The sequence below is a fragment of the Microcaecilia unicolor genome, chromosome 3 (genome assembly GCF_901765095.1).
Source record: "Microcaecilia unicolor chromosome 3, aMicUni1.1, whole genome shotgun sequence".
Taxonomy (NCBI): Eukaryota; Metazoa; Chordata; class Amphibia; order Gymnophiona; family Siphonopidae; genus Microcaecilia; species Microcaecilia unicolor.
The window spans coordinates 261,518,889-261,539,081 of NC_044033.1; the positions used below are offsets into that span (position 1 = coordinate 261,518,889).

General features: G+C 40.4%; 1 protein-coding gene across 1 annotated transcript in view; it reads left to right on the forward strand.

The window, feature by feature from the left end:
* The window catches only part of STXBP5 (syntaxin binding protein 5), a 789,999-nt gene extending 771,090 nt beyond the window's left edge, over positions 1-18,909 (forward strand). Inside the window, exons 26-28 of the mRNA XM_030194976.1 lie at positions 1,842-1,953; positions 15,709-15,929; positions 17,886-18,909. Of these exons, the coding sequence (XP_030050836.1) occupies positions 1,842-1,953; positions 15,709-15,929; positions 17,886-17,927 (375 nt within the window). The 3' untranslated portion in view covers positions 17,928-18,909. The remainder of the gene's footprint in view (positions 1-1,841; positions 1,954-15,708; positions 15,930-17,885) is intronic.
* The last annotated feature ends 1,284 nt before the right edge of the window (positions 18,910-20,193 follow it).

Here is a 20,193-nt window from a genome sequence, read left to right on the forward strand (position 1 = left end):
CTGTAAGCACCACAAGGATTGCCAAGTTTCTGAAGGCCTGAAAAAAACACTTGGTGGGCTGGATTTTGGCCTGTAGGCTGTCAGTTGGACAAGTCTGTTATAGGATAATGATTTGGATTTACACGTCTTTCTCTGTAATTCAAAGTGAGTTACATTCAGGTATAGCAGGTATTTTCCTCTCCCCAGAAGGCTTAAAATTCATTCACATTCTGCAAGAACATTTAGTTTCAGTGTGGTTGCTCCAACATTTTGGAATCTGCTCCCTCTTACCCTTCATTTATCTTTCGCTCATAACTGATAGTATTCTAGACATTTTCACATGCAAGAGCTGTGTAAAAGTGGACGCTCTGACCTTTCATCTCTTCAGCATTGCTTAACTCTGATTGCTGGTTGTCTTCTTAATCACCATCTCAAACTTAGCTGTTCAAAAACAACTGTTTTCTGGTTCACCGGTGACCCAAAATGCCACTCTATGATACCTTACTTTTTCAATTCTTTTTTTACAACAATTGATTCCTTTAGATACTTGCGGATAATATGGACACTTCACTTTTACCCCACATATCTCGAGTGTGCTCAAAACAAACTTATTTACAAACATTCCACAGTTATTTTTCTTTTATATGATGCACATGTTGTTACACACATTTCTATTCTGTAAACTGGATTGTAATATAGTCTCTGCTGATATCCTGTTTATAGACTAAAATGTTTACAAAATGTACAGAATACAACAGCCCATTTTCTCTGTCATGATCATCTCTTTGATTATACAAGTCCTCTCCTTGAATGTCTTGTTGGTTATTTGTATCATTTCATTATCGGTTCAAGAATCTACTATTGACCTTTAGAGCCTTACACCAATATGTCCCCGGTTATCTATCCATTATTAAGATGGACTTGGGGAAAATCCACTGCTTATTTCTAAGATAAGCAGCTTAAAATTTATTGTACTGTTTTTTGATCTTGCCAGGTACTTGTAACCACACTTGAAACAGTTTAATCTCTGCAGAGGTACATCCTGAGGAAACTTCGGTCTTTTCAGAACACAGCTATTAGGCTGTTATGTCACACCAGTAGAACCGATCATATTTCCCCTCTCCTGAAACAGTATCACTGGCTGCCAATTGAACAACGTGTTATTTTTAAAATTATTTTTCTCACCTTCAGGGCTTTTTGGTTGGGTTTCATCTAGCAACTTTCACTATACCTTATCATACCCGTTTACTTTGTTCTATTAATGACCACAGTTTAAATCTCCCAGGCCCCAAATCTTTTTTACAGCTCCCTTTCTTTATCTGTTCAGTCAATACTAAGTCTGTATCAAGTCTGTATTAAAAACCTGACTCTATCACCAAATGTTCAATAATACCTAAGGAATTTTTGTTTCTGAGATTTCTGCTTCCATTTTGTTCCCTATTTTATCTTCTCTCCTATTCTCTGTCCTCTCCCCCCCCCCCCCCCCCCCCCCACCTTCTCTGCCACAAACCTTTCTTCTCCAGGTTTTGATTCTTCAGGATGATTGTTCTAAACTGTTTCCTGTCCCAAGATTGTAGTTGTTTTCTGCCTGATATTGTTTTGGAATGTAAACCACCTTGTTCTGCCATATAAATTAGCCTGTATGGAAATGTCGCCCAGCTGTGTGACACACTTATCTTTTTGTAAATTCTGATATTCTCTTAAGCTACAACAATGGGCAGTGGGGGGGAGGAATCAGTTCATTTTCCATAGAGATAAGCAATCACTTAGCCTTTTGATAAACTGTCTGAGTGTGCAAGTATGGATTTTCACAACTTTGTTTCTCACTATGATATCTAATGCCTTGTGCTTTTATTTTAAAGGAAATGTTGGGTGAACTCTTCACGCCAGTGGAAACGCCGGAAGCTCCCAACAGGGGTTTCTTTAAAGGACTATTTGGAGGAGGTGCACAGTCTCTCGACAGGGAAGACCTCTGTAAGTTATTCTGTTTTCATTCCTTCAGCTCAAACCAAAGTGACATTTGTACCAAAGAAAAACAGAGCAGGTACATGTGAAGCCGCATTTTACATAGAACATAGAGATCAGAATGAAGTCGCCTGGGTCAAGACATGCTCAAGTTGGATGATATTTTAGAAAAGGGTTTGCCTACTCAGAGCCTTTTCTAAAGTACCTGCAGGAGTGCATGTGTGTTTGGCAGCATGTGCAGTGGGAACAGCCATTTGACAAATACACATGTTAGAAAAAAATGAACAGTACAAACCCAGTAGCTTCCATGTGAAGGTGTTGGCATTTACACATGGAAGTAGAAATTTCACAGCTTCCACATCTATGGCACCACTTTCATGTGTAGCTGCCCTGTTTTACAAACCGAGATGTATACGTGCCTTAAATTTAACTTAGTTTCATTTTAGATTAAGGAAAATTACTCCCTTATTTCCTCATGTAAAGGCACGCATGGGCATTACTTTTGTAATGCCCATGCGTGCCTTTGAGCTGGTGGAAAACCGGACATGGCCATTTTTCTCTATATACATGTATTCATACAGGATGAAAAAGAGGAATGATGTCTAAATTTGAATCCGAATTAACATGTCCCAGTGAGTGGCTTTTTTTATCATATGCATTTGAAATCACAGCAGTTGTTCAGAGGTGGATTCTCAGCACAATACCAAATCGACATATAAGAAAATTGAGGAACTTCAGTATTTTATTTTATAATTATTTACTTTTATATACAGTGGAACTAATATAACACTATGATTGGGATCTATAAAATATCATTGTGTTAAATGTTCTGTCGCGTTATAGCGGGGTAAATAGAACATGAACACAGTTGAACCAAAAATTTGTCTGTTGCAAAAGGAGCTGTATGTAAAAAAAAAAAAGGGGGGGAGCGTTATATGCGGATTCGTGTTATTGTGGGGCACGTTATATCGTGGTTCCACTACCACTTGCAAGCTCAAAAGCTATTGAAGCAGTTTACATTCAGGTACAGTAGGTATTTTTCTGACCCTGTAGGGCTCACTGTCTAATTTTGTACCCAAGGCAATGGAGAGTTAGGTGATTTGTCCAAGTTCACAAGGAGCTGCGGTGGGATTTGGGTTTCCCCTGGTTTTCAACCCACTGTTCTAACCATTAGGCTACTCTTCCACTTACAAAACAGAGCAAATGTCTGTTAGATAATAAAGCCACTGATGCAGCATAGAAATCCTGAAGATTTATTCGATAGTACACTCAACACAGGTCAGTTTTGATTGCCAAACATAACCTGCATCAGTATGCTCATGAGGAATATATTCATGCTTTCGCATTGTGTTTTTCTTGATGTGACCAAACCTGTCTACAGCATTTTGGAAAAGTGCCAAAGCTGCAAACAAATTATTGTTTTGTTTAGTTTCCTGTATCATTTACAATCATTTGGGGGGGGGGGTATGTTTACATTTTTTGTTTTGGGAGCAATATTATTTCTTTATAAGTAGTGTGTACTTATTTCCAGTAATATGCACTCTTTCAGAAGCTTGCACGCTACAACACATGAAAAACCCTAAAATATTGGGTTTCTTCCTGTAGTTTCAGGCAAAAAATGACCTATGACAATATTTCCCATGTTGTTTCAAATGAATTCACATCCCTACCAATCAGAATGCTGCTATACAGGGAACCAATCAGAAACTGAAAATATAAACCCTTTATGATGTGGAAAAATGGAGGCTATAGGAGTATCATACAATCCGATTAGTCAGCAACTTCAAAATTTAGAATGGGGAAAAGATGAACTATCCAATATAATAATCATGGGGGAGGAAAATTTATGATGCCAACAGTCTCTACTCAGTCCCCACATTTAAACCAGCTGTTTTGTTTTCACCTTCATCCCTGCACCCAAATGAGCTGGCTTGATCAATAATGCAGAACATGTAGATACTGGGAAAATTTGAGCATTTTGCAGGTAGCAGTTGACCATGGGAGTCTCAAGCTTCTGATATCTGAAGCAACTCCTCTGTTCGGTGAGGTGGACTTTAACAAATTTAAGATGCTTTCCCTTCTTAAAGCAATGGGCAAGGGCAATTAGCAACATACGGTTTATACAGTTTATAAAGCTACAGTAAGACATAGTGGACAGTGCATATTTTTTAGATGAGAAGAGATGCGTGAATTCCTCATTCCAGCACATCACTGAACAGATAGAGCTTGAACCACAAGACAAGTTCCTCTTAACTGGAGTGATCACTGATGTCTGGGCACAGAGGAGGCATAATATTCCCATACATTTCCTGCCTCTGGAAAATGCCAGATGAACCTTTCTGGGATTACCTCATGTAGAGAAAGAGTGGACCAGTTCCATATGATAATCACTAAACGTTTTTTATAGTAGATTTGAATGATGCAAAACAAGTCTTGGGTGAGATGAAGATGACCCCAGAATTCCTGGAGCAAATTATTTATATATATATTCATTCATTCATGACATTTATACCCCACATTAGCCCAAAATAGATTCAAGTTCAATGTGGCTTACAAACAAACAATAAAGTGAATAATAATGTACAGAATATAACACAAATTACAATAAGTTCAAGAAGCAAATTAATACATGTGCAGTAAGTAACCAATTATCCATCCCCAAAAATGGGGTCTATTTCTGTGTCTTCATTACACAGCCGTGTGGATACCCATGTACATTAAAACATCTTCCCAGTGCAGCTTCTTGTAATAAAAAAGAATCCTAAAGATCAGCACAAATCCAACATGAACATATGAATTGACTGTGTGGAAGACCTAACTTTAAACTGTGGAGGTGACAGCTTTGAAAATGAAGAAAGATACCGCAGTCAGATTTCCTATGTACAGATGCACTTTAGTTCAATTCATCAGAGTACTTCAGCTTAAGTTCTTTTTTTTGTTTTGTTTTTTCATCCAGATAGCTTTGTTAATCTCTTAGTAGTATCTACTAAATCAGTGTGAACTACCTGGGTCCTGTAGGGTGCAACGATAATCTGAAGAGATCACGTGACCAGTGAACTCATTTTACACACATACACAAAACAACTTGAATTAGCACTGGTTTTGATGCTTGTAAACAATAGCAGCAGTCATCATGATGTTAACCATTCTCAGATTTTAAACGTGCCAACGTAACTATTTTGTGTGTTACCAAGTATTCAATGTAAGAACACTTGGTGCCCAACTTTGGGGGTTAATGGACTTTTAGGAGGACTTGTTCTAAGATAGCAGCTTAGTGCCGAGGCTCCTAGTATGCCCTGCAATTTTTCCTACCTTGTGCTAATTTTCATTGGGAAAGAGTGGTCAACGAAGACATTTCTCGTTAATGACCATACTTAAGCCCTACAAACTTAACTTTACATTGACTGTGGGTCCTGGGTTGAAGCGATTGAAACCTGATTCCTTTTTCCCTTGGAAACCCAGGGCTCCAAATGATTTTGAAGCGACTTTGTCGACAGGCCTCGCAGAAATACTTCAAATAAAGGACCTGCAGAAACAGACTGGCACAGCCCTGGTCATGCTGAAGGGAGAGGTAGTGGCTATTAAAATTTAGCAGCTATGACATCACAGACTGAAGTACTGGAGAATAAACGTCTCATACAGATCAGCTGACTAAAATCTATCGCCATGAACGGCAGTTGCAGACACTGAAACGGGCCCTGGTCAAAATTAACAGGCGGATTTTGGGACCTCTGAAGAGGTTGAAGACCAGGATGTAATGGGCGTTCTTGAGAAGTTACTGGCTCAGATTCTAAAATTACAATTCTCCAGGCGTATGGATAAAGAACGAGTTCAAAGAACTGTGCCACAATCACAAGATGATCTTCTCTATCCATGTCCTGTCAGTGTTAAATTTTTGCACTACCCACAGGTATGGCAGATTTTACAAGCAGTTAAAGCCCAATCCCCACTGCAATACCAGGGCATAAATTGTTGATTTTTCTGGATCTTAGCCCGATGACACAGAAGCAACTCAAGCATTTGCTAGCTCTATGGACTCAACTAAAGCGAGTTGGTGCTAAGTATAGGCTTTTTTATCCAGTCCATTTATGGGTAACACTGCATAACTGTACCAAAATCTTTGAGGACCCGGAGGTACGTCAGTTCTTGGAAGAGCGACGTGCTGCATACATGATAATCTCTGCTTTTGATATCAGAGGCTGTTGTCAAGTTTGAAATTTACTGAAATGGAGGCACCATTTCCCATCCTGTTTGGCTAGCTATAAATATATTGCCCCAGGTACAATATATAACAGATTGTGAGCCCATTAGGGAAAGTGCAAAGTACTTGTAATAGACATTGTAAACCACATAGTCACCTCAGGAATCACTTGCGGAAAATGAAATAAATATATGGCTGATTCCCAGAGTATACCGGCTGATCTGGGCAGGAAGAGGAGCCCAGGCCCTGAGAGCGAGGTTTCGTTTAGCCCCGCTGGCCCAGCGGCTCCACCAGCACAGAGGATGCAATCGTCTGCCCCATTGCTGACTCCTTTGATGGTTCCTTAGCAATGAGCAGCTTTGAGCAGGGAACAGCCGCAAGAGTTTTCCTCTATAATTTCCAGCATGGCAGTGATTGATGGAAATACGCCACCATCGGATGGAACTATAGTCAGTCACACAGAGGAGATTTTCAACAACTTTCCACCCCACTGGTGAGACCTGCAGAGATAAGTTTGGAATCTATTTGGACTGCCTTGGAAGCTCTTTAAAGTCTTTGCTCTGGAGTGACCCCCATGGTGCAGACCAACACAATGAAGATTCAAACAGTGGAAACAAAGATACTGGACTCTCATACTAAAGTTGAAGATTTAAGTACTCAGTTTCAATAAGTCCAGCATACACAGACTACTTTACTTCAAGATAAATTGATCCTGCACTGAAAGGTGGAGCCTTTCAATAATTTGGGGGCTCATTTTCGAAAGAGAAAAATTCCAAAGAATGTCATAAAGCAGCATTTGGATGAATTTCTTCTCGAGACGTCCAAATCGGTATTTTCAAAACATATTTTGCAGACATCTAACTATGCTATTTGTTTACACTGCGTCCAAATCACAAGGGGGTGTATCAGGGGCATTCCAGTGGTGAGATGAGTGTGGGCTTAGGGTGTTCCTAACACTTGGACTTTTACAGCTATAATGAAACAAAACCAAAACATCCAGGACTGAAACTTCAACATTTTGTTCTAGACCTGTTTTTTGAATGAGTAAGGCATAAAAAGATTCCCTAAATGACCAGATGACCTCAGCTTACTCCCCCAGTGGTCACTGACCCCCTCCTACCCCAAAAAATGTGAATAAAAATATTACTTACCATCCTCTATGACAGTCTCAGCTGTTATAGCCAGGTGTATTAGAGCAGCATGTAGATCCCTGGAGTACTCTAGTGGTCGGTGCAGTGCACTGTACACAGGAGGACTCAAGCCCATACCTCCCCCTCTCTGTTACTCTTGTGGTGAAAACTGTGAGCCCTCCAAAATGCACCAGGAACCCACTATACTCACATATAGGTGCCCCCTTCACCCATAAGGGCTATTGTAGTGGTTTAGAGTTGGGGTGGTGTATTTTGGATGGCTCAGCAAGAGAGAAAAGGGAGCAACGGTGAGATGTGTACCTGGGAGCATTTACATGAAGTCCACAGCAGTGTACCCTAGGGTACCCATTGCACTCCTGGAATGTCTGGAGGAACAGTCTACTAAAAGTGATGGCCCCTCCTACATTCCAATGGCTTATGGCCTGAAAATCACACAAAGAACAAAAAGATGTTACAAACTGTATTTTCAAAAAACGTTTTGCTTTTTCGAAAATGGTTACATTTCCTATTTGGATTTGGAACGTTTAGCGCAAAACATCCACAGTCTGACTTAGACATCACATAAGACATTTGAACTTGAAAGTCCTTAATTTTCCTCAAATGTTAACTATCTCCCCAAAGGATCTATTTTATAGTTTTTTGAAGTAGACATTGCATTACCTATCTGATGCTGTCTCTCTCCTCTAAAAGATATACTTCTTACCATGTATGTCTTCTAAGAAAGTAGCAAAATCTGGAGAACCTCCATTGGTGGAAGTTCCCTCAGGTAATTTAAAAGTTACTGAAACATTGGAAAGTTCTATGGATGAGGTCACATCCGGAAGAACATTGTTGATATCTTTAGTCTTCCTCCAAGATAAGGAAACATTGCTTCATCGTTTTTTTTAATACATGACCCTAAATTTTCTTGGTGGGAAGATGCTATTTTTCTAGATGTTCATAGATGGACACAAATTAGAAGAAAAAAGTTCTTGATTTTTTGGCAACAATTAATAGACATGGGTGGGAAGTTTTGACTTGGGTACTCATGTAAATGTGTGCTAGTCCTTGAAAATCATTCTTATGTTTTCTGTGAACCATCTCAACTGGAATGTTTTCTGAAGAGTAATGGTTTATTTATTCCCTCTTTTTAACATATACAGGTTTCTGCAATTGTTACACTGAGCTGTTTGATTTATGGATTAGTATCCTGCTATAACGATAGTTTTCATTTTCCTTTTGATTACTCTCTTCCTCTAGTACTGTGTTCTTGGATCTCCCCATAATGTGGACTTATTAAGTGGAAAAACTTGTGGTTTATTTTTTTTCTTATGTTTTTGTATCTTAATTGTACATTTAATCTTGTTTAAGTTTTGTCCACCGTCTTTACCTTTTCAAAGTTTGTCTTTGATTGCATTTATCTTTGAAAAGTTATAGATAGATATAGATCTATTTTTATTATTTTGCTCCTCTATAAAAAAAAAAATCCACTCTGAACATTAAAGGTCTTAATAATCCCATCAAGAGGGAGAAACTGCTCTCCTATCCAGCTTATATCAAAAGAGAAAAACGCCTATATTGCGACCCAAATCGGGAGATGGGCGTCTTTCTCCCGTGGGCGCACAAATCGGTATAAATTGAAAGCCGATTTTGGGCATTTCCAACTGCAATCCGTCACGGAACGGGTAAAGTTGACGGGGCGTGTTGGAGGCTGGGTGAAGGCAGAACTGGTGCATGGTTATCGGCCGAGGAGAGATGGGCGTCTTTAGCTGATATTTGAAAAAAAGGCATTTTTACCATGATTTGGGTCACTTTTTTTTTTACCCTTTTTTTTTCACGAACAGGTCCCAAAAAAGTGCCCCAACTGACCAGATGACCACTGGAGGGAATGGGGATGACCTCCCTGGACTCCGAAAGTGGTCACTAACCCCCTCCCACCAAAAAAAAACCACTTTACAAACTTTTTTTTCCAGCCTCTATGCTAGCCTCAAATGCCGTACCCACCTCCATCAGAAAACGAGTTCACAATATCAATGTCTCTGGTAACATTCAACTGCTAATAACCACAAACCAGGACTCAAAAGCCACCTACTGCGAGTAAGTGTAGTAATAAACAGTTATTTCACCCGTATGTGATCAATAATTTTATGTGTAGAGTACCCTCAGATATAAACCACCGTGACTGCAGTCAATAATGCTGCTACAACGTGGCATAGCACTTCTTTCATTGGGTAAACTCTTACTATATTTTTTTGGGTAAAGAGCAACCTCTGCTCATATTTTTTTGCATCCCAATCACCACAGTGCTATAAAATCACTTATATATTTGTTTAAAAAATTACATGTACTAGGTGAAAAAAACTGTACACTTATCTCGTGAGTTCTTGCCCCTCTGGCGGATCCAGGGGAAGGCAATTGCTAATTGTTTCAGCAAGGCAACATAGTTCTGCCAGAGGGGCAAGAACTCACGAGATAAGTGTACAGTTTTTTTCACCTAGTACATGTAATTTTTTAAACAAATATATAAGTGATTTTATAGCACTGTGGTGATTGGGATGCAAAAAAATATGAGCAGAGGTTGCTCTTTACCAAAAAAAATATAGTAAGAGTTACCCAATGAAAGAAGTGCTATGCCACGTTGTAGCAGCATTATTGACTGCAGTCACGGTGGTTTATATCTGAGGGTACTCTACACATAAAAATTATTGATCACATACGGGTGAAATAACTGTTTATTACTACACTTACTCGCAGTAGGTGGCTTTTGAGTCCTGGTTTGTGGTACCCACCCTCCATGACATCAGAATGTGTTCTATCCTCTGACAGCCTTTCCCTGGTTCTGATGTGGCTCTCGGGTGAGTGTGACACCTTTTCTGTTAAGGGCACTGCAGAGTCACATCAGCAATGCAGTGTAGTGGGTGTAGGGTATTGGGTTCCGTGATTCCACTAGCTTGTAGCAAATGCTCACGATGTTGGTAGGCTCTACTCCCATGGTGTTTTCCCCCTGCTTACTGGGTCAGAGTGTGCCCTGTTTTGTTTCTGGTAGTCCATGAGGTAGTGGCCATTTTTGTAAGCCAGTTTTAGATCCCTTTCACGTGTTAGCCACGCTACAGAACTTAGATCTTCCCTTCAATGTGGCTGAAAGAGGGCATTGTACAGCATTCTGCCAGCTCTGACCTACTGCTCATCTTAGTACCAGGGAGACTCGTTGCCAGTGGGGCACAACCTCTGATCTGCAGTTAACTGTGAGTACTCCTCACCGGCCTCCCACTTAGCCATCTATCCCCCCTTCAGTCCATTCAGAACTCTGCCGCACGTCTTATCTTCCGCCTTAACCGATATACTCATATCACCCCTCTCCTCAAGTCACTTCACTGGCTTCCGATCAGATACCGAATACAGTTCAAGCTTCTCCTACTCACCTACAAATGCACTCGATCTGCAGCCCCTCCTTACCTCTCTACCCTCATCTCCCCTTACGTCCCTACCCATAACCTCCGCTCTCAAGACAAATCCCTCCTTTCAGTACCCTTCTCCACCACCGCCAACTCTAGGCTTCGCCCCTTCTGCCTCGCCTCTCCCCATGCTTGGAACAAACTCCCCAAGCCCATACGCCGGGCCCCCTCCCTACCCATCTTCAGATCATTGCTCAAAGCCCACCTCTTCAATGTCGCCTTCGGCACCTAATCACTACATCTCTTCTCAGGAAATCTCATATACCCCAACTTGACATTTCGTCCTTTAGATTGTAAGCTCTTCTGAGCAGGGACCGTCCTTATTCGTTAATTTGTACAGCGCTGCGTAACCCTAGTAGCGCTCTAGAAATGTTAAGTAGTAGTAGTAGTAGTAAGTGTGTTTATTCCAATAAAGGACATTTTCGGAGAGATTAGTCTTCAGGTGTCAACTGGTGTGCCAATGTTATATAGCAGCAACAAGTCCTAGAGGCCTGCGTGTATGCAGGTCCTTGGAGCACATTTAGTGGGTACCGCAGTGCGCTTCAGCCAGGCGGACCCAGGCCCATCCCCCCCTACCTGTAACACTTGTGTTGGTAAATGGGAGGTCTGCAAAACCCACTGTACCCACATGTAGGTGCCTCCTTCACCCCTAAGAGCTATGGTAGTGTTGTACATTTGTGAGTAGTGAGTTTTGGGGGAGGGGGTTTGGGGCTCAGCACCCGTGGTAAGGGAGCTATGCATGTGGGAGCGTTGTCTGAAGTCCACCGCACTGACCTCTAGGGTGCCCAGTTGGTGTCCTGGCATGTCAGGGGGGTAAGTGTACTACGAATCGTGGCTCCTCCCACAACCAAATGGCTTGGATTAGGACGTTTTTGAGCTGGGCGTTTTTAGTTTCCATTATCGCTAAAAAAAACAAACGCCCAGCTGAAAAACGTCCATTTTTTTGAAAATACGGTCTGTCCCGCCTCTTCACGTACCCGTTTTTGGACATAGACACCCATGGAGATAGGCATTCGCGTTCGATTATGCCCCTCCACGTGTATCATGAAGAGACACGTCTCAAATATGCTGAAAAACTTACTGACAAGTCCTATTGCATATTGGCTTATGCATCTGGGATCCATCATAAAGCAGGAATTGAGATCTTGCTGTGTTGAAACAATCCCTTTATCCTACTCTTGCATAAGGTGGACCCTGAAGGACGATGGGCCAGTGGCGTAGCCAAGGGTGGGCTGGGGTGGGCCCAGGCCCACCCACTTTGAGCTCAGGCCCACCAGTAGCAGCACACCTATGATGTGGCCAGCAGAGATTCCCAAGCTGAAAACTCCCAACAACTACCCTTCCTGCATACCTTATAAATAGCAGATCTTTGCTTGCAGGAAGCATCGACTGATACATACTGCTTACACCGGCCCCACAGCCTTCCCTCTGACGTATTCCCGCCTATGCAGAAACAGGAAGCTGCATCAGTGGGAAGGATGTGGGGCCTACATGAGTAGTGTGTATTAGTTGCTCCTCACTGCCGGTGAAAATTTGAAATTTAAAAGGTGTGCAGGAGAGGGGGGATAGAGACCATATGGCATGCAGGCGAGAGGAGAGACCAAATCACCTATGGGATGGGATGGGGTTCTTCTGCCCACCCATCTTGGGCCCAGACCCACCCAAAATTGGGTGTCTGGCTACGCCCCTGCGATGGGCACTGGTTACTTTGCAAATATTCAGCCAGCTTGTGCGCTGTCTAGCTGTATATGCCCCGACTGTGATCTTGGCTTCATTTTTAGATCCTTGATGATGGAACTTGTTCTTGAGGATGGAAACTTGCCTATAATCAAAGATGGGAACTTCAGTTTAATTCAGGAAAGTAGATCTAAAGTCCGACTACATGACACCAGTTGTCAGTGGGCTTTACAAGACTTGATGCAACTTCTAGGAAAGGAGGAACTCTCAGAATCCAACCACGTATGATTTCACTTTTTATTCACTTCCTCATGACACTCCTGCTTGGACTACTTTTTGGTTTCCAAACGTTTGTTAACAACACATTATACCCCTTTTTCAACCATGGCCATGGAGCAGTGAGTTGTGTGTTTGATAGGCAACTCACGGTTCGTATTTCATGACAATGGTGATTTAATGTAGGTTTATAGCAGGATGAGGAATTTCTACAATATATTCGGTAATTTCTGACAACTGACAACTTGCGGTCTGAACATACGATGTTGTTAGAGACAAAAGATTTGCATTCTGTGAAATTTGCCTGTACTGGGAAGACAGCCTTTTCCATAGCTGGTTCACAGGTTTGAAATATTTTACCTGGCACTCTAAGATTGTGTAACAGTATGATTTAGTTTTGTAAATTGTTGAACACACCTTTTTGTAAAAGTGTGGGGATGATTTTTTTAGTTTTTTGATTGATGTAAGATGATTTTGTTGTGTACATTTTATTGTGAGCCACTTAGTTGTAGGCAGCATAGGAATTTTTAAATAAATAAATAATGATTTATATACAACCCTGGGGATACATCTGTTCTTGTTTGTTGGGACATCTTTAAGGCTGTACTTTGCGGCCGTGTCCTATCATATTCCATTCAAAAGCAGAAGATGGCCAATGCTGAATTGTGTTGGATTCATGAAAAGGTGGCAAGAAGGTTTGGCAGCAGTGTGGGATATTGTATCTCCATCAGCTTATAGTGGGTGGGTATGCCCTACTGGCCAATCAGCACTATCAGTGGGTCAAAGTACACCATTCCCTTGCCAACAGTGGTCTGTACCTCTCAGATGTATCTTTAGAATGACCCCTTCCTAGTGCTCTTATTAGGGTTTCTCACCTACCCCGTGCTGGTTCAAAATTTTATAAATATTTGCATTGTACTAATAAGAGTCCTCTGGTGGGTATACAGAGTATTTGGGAAAGGGATCTTGATTATACAGGTGGAATAAAATTTGGTTAATGTCTTTTAAGAACTGCATCCTTTCGGCAACTTTCTTATTTCCTTCTCCACAAGTATTACTGAACTCCAGTCAAGGTTAGTAAATATAGTTCAGGAGCAAAAACAGATGTTGGACATGTAAATTACAGATAGGTACTTTTTCACATATGGTAAATACTTGTACCTTCTTGAGTAATATTTCTGCCATTTTTGCTCTGCAGGGACCTCTTATGTACAGAGTTGTGATTTGGAATTGAGTAGGCCTCACCCAACCTCTAGCCAAAGCCCATAAAAGGCTCTTTGATTCCTTAAATGTGCTTGCGGTGAAACATATTGTGACACACTGGAAAGATACGTCTCATTTGACAATGATGCATTGGTGGAATACTGTATGCCTATATCATAAATATGAAGGGGTATTGCTTGAAAGGCTGAGAGATGGTTGTGTCTCAAAAAAATATTGAGCTAAATTGGATGACTTTGTGCTTCATATGTGAAATTTCATATGATTACCTCAGATACCTATATTTTGTTGGTTTATTGTTTGCTTGTTTCTTGTGTTTCTTTTTCTGGAAAATTTAAAAAAAGAGAGAGATTTGAACTAAAGAAAAGAATTTGAGGGATAATGTGCACTCTCCTTAAAGAGTGTACACTCTTTCTCAATGCATGCACAAACTATTGCTCATACATGTGCTGTTGAGAAAGAGTGTGCATTATGTACAAATAGTGTACACTGTTTAAGGAGAGCATGCACTGTGTGCACATACTGGGGGATTCTATATATGGTGCCTAAAAAATCCGCGTAGAAAACATTTCTGCCTAAGCGTATTCTATAAGCGCCTAGATTTAGGTGCAGTATATAGAATATGCTTAGTTGATATCCCAGTGCCTAAAACTGTGCACATCCATTTACACCAATTAAAACATGGCGTAAATTCCAGCACGTAGATTTAGGCACAATGAGCCTAAATCTTTAACTACGTGCATAAATTTCAGAACGCCCACAAAATCCCATTGCCCCACCTATAACCATGCATCTTTTGCCTGCACACGTTAAAAGTTAGGTGCAATGCATTTTGGAATACGCTTAGCGAGTTGTGTGCGTAAATTCTAGTTCTTGCCAATTAGTTCTCATTATTGCTTGTTAATTGCTGTTATCAAAGCTGATTAGCTTGTTAAGGGGTCCTTTTACTAAGCTGCGGTACAAAAAAGTGGCCAGCAGTGCGAGCGCATCTTTTGGGTGCACACCCGGCCAGTTTTACTGCATCCTAGAAAAGGGGCTTTTTTTTTAAGGGGCCAGAAAATAGACATGTGGCAAAATAAAAACCAGCATGCATCCATTTTCGCCCGAAACCTTACCGCCACCCATTGACGTAGCAATAAGGTCTCACCCGCTACCCAAGCAATAGGCATACAGTGCACGCCCACTGCTGTTTATTGCTGGGTAGCGCCATGCGGTATAAAATAGAAAATATTTTCTACCATGTGTTTTCAGCGCACACCAAATTCAGAATTACTGCTCGGGGCACATGGTAGCTGGGCAATAATGCCGATAGGCCCTTATGCACTTTTGTAAAAGGACCCCTAAGGCAATTAAGTTACACATGCTGTTATAGAATACGTAAATATTTTGGTGCAGGTCTCTAGGCATGCTATATAGAATCCAGGGGATAGTGTGTGCTCTTGACAGTGAACAGCATTTGTTTCAGATGAATGTCCATTCCTATAAGGTTATAGTAAAGATAAAATGGTGGGTGTGCTCTGAAATGATACTGTTTCTGAAGATGAAAGGAAAATTTTTTCAAGTCAGTGCTGGTGGTCATCATGGAATAGAAAAGAGCGTGAAACCTCTGATGAGATTAGACAATTAAAGAATGTCCAAGATCCCTCTGTGAAATATCAGGGCAAATATTTCTACCCTATGTAGAACTGAGAATTGGCACCAAAAACTGATTTCATAGTCATAACAGCTTTTTTGATGCTGAAGTTTTTATTTTTCCTCTGAATCAAATTGCTTTCTTTGGTGTCCTCCTCTCTCACCATGTCAGTTGGAGAATCAGCAGCTGGAAAGCCACCCAGAAGCCTTGCCCAGCATATCCCAGGACCCGGTGGCATTGAAGGGGTTAAAGGGGCAGCATCCGGAGTAGTTGGAGAACTTGCACGCACCAGGATGGCTCTTGATGAAAGAGGTCAAAAATTAGGAGAACTGGAGGAAAGAACAGCTGCTATGCTAGCGAGTGCTGATGCTTTCTCAAAACACGCTCATGAGGTAAGGCCATTGAAAACACAGTTTTATCATGTTGTATTACAAGACAGTATGTCATGGTAATTAGTATCACCTGACAGGATATACTTTAAAAATGTTGTGAACACAGAATGCATTGTGGCTGAAGTGCTTCAAAATATTTTATTGCACTTTGTATCATGTTAAATTTATATAATGTCATGTTTTTAAAAGAAACCAATGCAGTTTAGTTGGAATTTTTTTATGTTTGTTGAAATCTTTGGTGAGATCACGTAATCGCATCAACTATACCACCCTGCCATTGGATTTGAATTTTAAATTGAATTACTCAAAATCTGAGCAGAAAATGGGATCAGATTCAGGTACAGTTAGTAGGTCCCTGCTCTATAGACCTTACAGTCTAAGAGCGTCATTTTATAATGGGCATTAACATAAGTTATGTGTTTATTAACTAGGCCCCATAAAGAATAATGGCACTTGTACATGGAACCCCATTTTATATAGAAGGTAGAGAGTGGACTTGAGGCATCCAGGTGGATCGTGCTCAGTTCCAGTGGTGTTTTAGAAATGGAACTGCCGACACAGAACCTTTTCTGAAAAGCGCATATGTGTTTGCCAGCACCTGGAGCGGGAGCAGCCTTTCTGCAAATAGACAAAAACTGAATGGCGGCACATGGCGTTGTCGGCTGCACTGTTTTACAAATCTAATTTGGTTTCATCTTGGAGGAAATTAACATGGAATTGACAAGAATGGCTTCCTTAATCACTCATGTAAAGCCTTTGCCAAAATGAGCACTTTTATAAACTCGCATGTGCCTTTGAGATGATGTAAAACCTGACATGGAATTTTTCTCAATAGACTTGTATTCCCACCCAAGGCATTCTCCTTGAACTCACTGCTTGGTGTGGATCTCTACACGTAAATAGCAACTTTCTGAACCCATATTTACATGCCTATATGATACACATGTGAATCACATGGATTTGCTTCTGAAACAGTGGGTTTTACATCACATTAAACTGCATTAAAATGTTAATGGGTGTTACTAAATGAGGCTATTTGAGTAAATGAAGTGTGACATATGCCCGAGATCACAAGGAACATTGGTGAAAGAAGCAGGATTTGACCCCTGGCTGATGCCTTAGAATATTCATTATGCTGTCTGACAGATTATTTTTTTTCTAATACTTTTATAAAGGTTTTCAAGTCTCAATGAGTCTAAAATGTAAAAGCAGCAGTGCCTCCTCATCTGGGAAGTGTGCAGAATTATCTTACTGCAGATCATAGATTGTGGTGCTTCATTTATTGGATATACATAAATACCTAAACATACATGCCTTCAAACTGACTTGATTTCCAGTTGATTTGCAATCCAAAGACATTAATTATTATATAAAACCTCCATCCAGTCAAGTTGGAGCTTGCCATAAAGTTTATAGGGTACAATAACCCTATATTCTATTGTAATAATACAAACCTCTTATGCCCTTAACCATCACCTTTAAATTCTGTCTTGACAAACTCTTTCTGCTCTTCCCCTTAGCCTTCATTTCTCGTTCATATGTGAACGTGCACCTCAGAAGAGGGGAAGGCGCTTCTAGCTATCTGTTGAAGGTTTGTGCTCCTAGGCTATAAGCTTCATTAGAGGCACATTACAAGCTCTGAATGTGCAATATCTTTTGAGCAGATCCTTCAGAAAACCTGGGGGACCTCCATTCTTTTTCTGCAGACCCAAATTTCTGACTCAGATCCACGAGAATTCTTAGGAATGATACGTAACAGTAGGACTTGTTCTTTTCAACCGTAAAGAGAGCACAAGAAATAACTTTTTCTTTTCTCTTTATCCTTACATAGAGCTAAAGTTTGTAAGAGCAGTTTGATGCCTTTCCTCATTTATGTTTGATGAGAGAGACACTTTAAGATGAAATTTGTTACTTGTCTGTTATACATGTTTGTTTTTTTTGTTTCTTTTTTTTTAGATGATGTTGAAGTACAAAGACAAGAAGTGGTATCAGTTCTGATAACACAGGTTCCCCTTCATCTGTTTAAAATCATCTTGAAGAAAGAAAGAAAACAGAATCATCCATTTATTCCTTCATGTATTTCTGTAGGACATCTGAGGTTGGGGAGGGAATACATCATCAGATACTGTTGATTCCTAGCACAAATCATGCACTGGTTTACCTGAGAAGTGCTAAATTGAAACAAAAAAAAAGGAAACCTCAAAAGTTTGGCTCTCGGTTGTGAGTTGGTTTGTAATTGGGGAAAAATGAGTGATGAAGACGTTTGAGGACACACAGAACACGTGGGGAATATGAGCAGGGGCAGTGTGATACCATTCCCATGTTGAAACTTCATATGCCAAAAGTTTTTTTGAGCTGTTGTGTCCACCACCGGTGTTTTACCCTCCTGCAGGGGTGGAGGCAATAAATCAGGGGTGCAAGAAATGGATTAAATAAAATCCATGTCTGTCTTACTGGGCCTTTAAGAGCTGGTCTAGGCCTGGCCATCTGTGGAACTCTGCAAATCCTTACCATTAATACAAAAAAAACTAAATTCCTGTACTATCATCTCAATGAACAAAGAACTGGGAAGACTGGAGCATCCATATAAAAGAGCTGGCACACAGTTAAGGAGATGGACCCCTCAAAAGTATTCTTTATTTCACTACCATACTCCTGTCCAAGTGCAAAACAAAAGGATAAACTTAATTTTGCAGTGGAAACAATTGCCAACAGTACAGTTTGAAGCACATTGCATGCTGGGAGTTTGCACTGGCGCCGCCGATACACAGTGTGAATCCATATCCATTGTGGCAAGGAGACGCTTTGATGTCTATCTTTGCACTCATTCGCTCATTCAAAATTATTTTCTTTGTTCCATATATTAAAATCTGTTGAAATGGCTCTGGGTTCCATTCATAGCTGTGAATTTTATAACTGTTTATAAAATGTATCTGAAAGTAATTTGATTAAATATTTTCAAATGGTTTCAGTATTTTAAGCCAAATTTCCAACTGATTTTAATGTCAGTTCTTTAGTTGTTTTTCTCCAGATAAGATGATACTGACCCAGGTTCAGAACTGCTTAAAATACTTGGATAGTAAAATGGTGAATGGAAATAGTGATACTTAAGAATGTCTGTAAGCTCTCTCCCTGTACGGTATGGTATGTCAAATCTTCCCTGTTGAGTGTATAAACTATAAGTCTCAACATTTTTGAAGTATAAAGCTATTCAGGAGAGAGAAGGTTTGGTATGCAGCATGAATTCAAAAACAAGGAAAATACAGCTGTAGGACAAATATTGGAAGCTTCTATATCTCAGACTTTAAGAAAGACCAGGGTTAATTAAGCATAATTACAGTAGTCCCTTTTGCTAGATGAGCAACTGCCAGATTTGCAGAAGGGCATGGAAATCAAGTAGCACAACATGCATAACTTAAATTTGAGCAACATTAAAACAGCTGCTCCTTACAAGTGAATATAAGTTGTGTGCACACACAGTATTCATCAGCAGGAGATTTATTTAAAATGCAATGAGTCATAAAGTGCCCATCTCTATAATTATAAAGCTATCACCAATAGTAGTGAGTGGTTTGTTGTATATGTTTACTTGCCGAACCATCGACATGCTGACCATTTGTTTAATTAAATCCTCTTTTATCAATCCGTGCTAGTGGTTCCCACATGGCAGTGCCGACAGAGCCCTTTCAAAGTGAATGGGCTTTGTCGGTATTACCGCACTGGGAGCCACTAGTGCGGCTTGATAAAAGAGGCCCTTAATATCTAATTAAAGAGTATCACGCAGTAGAGAATTTATAGTAAAGTTTACTCCACTTAGATTTTACCATCAGCTGCTGCTTGTTGTTGTTGATTAAGACACAAAGGCAATTCAAGTGCAAAGGAAACTACCCACTGATTCACTGCTAGTTTTAAAAGGAAAACTACCCGTGAATCTTGCACTGACTATTTTTGTGGGGCGAACAGCTATGGGAAGGTATGTCCATTTTTCTTATACCTGCCTAGGAAATTAGGTAAGTATATTTACCATTTTGAGAGGTGACACGTGTTCCTCCTTACCTTTACTTTTTTAGAGCCTGCTGAAAATTGTCTTCATTATGATCTGTAATACAGTAGAGACCTGGATTATTGGTGCATTATATTGATGCAATACAATACAGTGAATGGATGCATTCTTGAAGGGAAATGATAGAAAGTAGTGTCAATTCATGATTGCTCAACAGGGACAAGACTGTCCATTCCATTCTCAGGGCTTTTTCAGATAGCA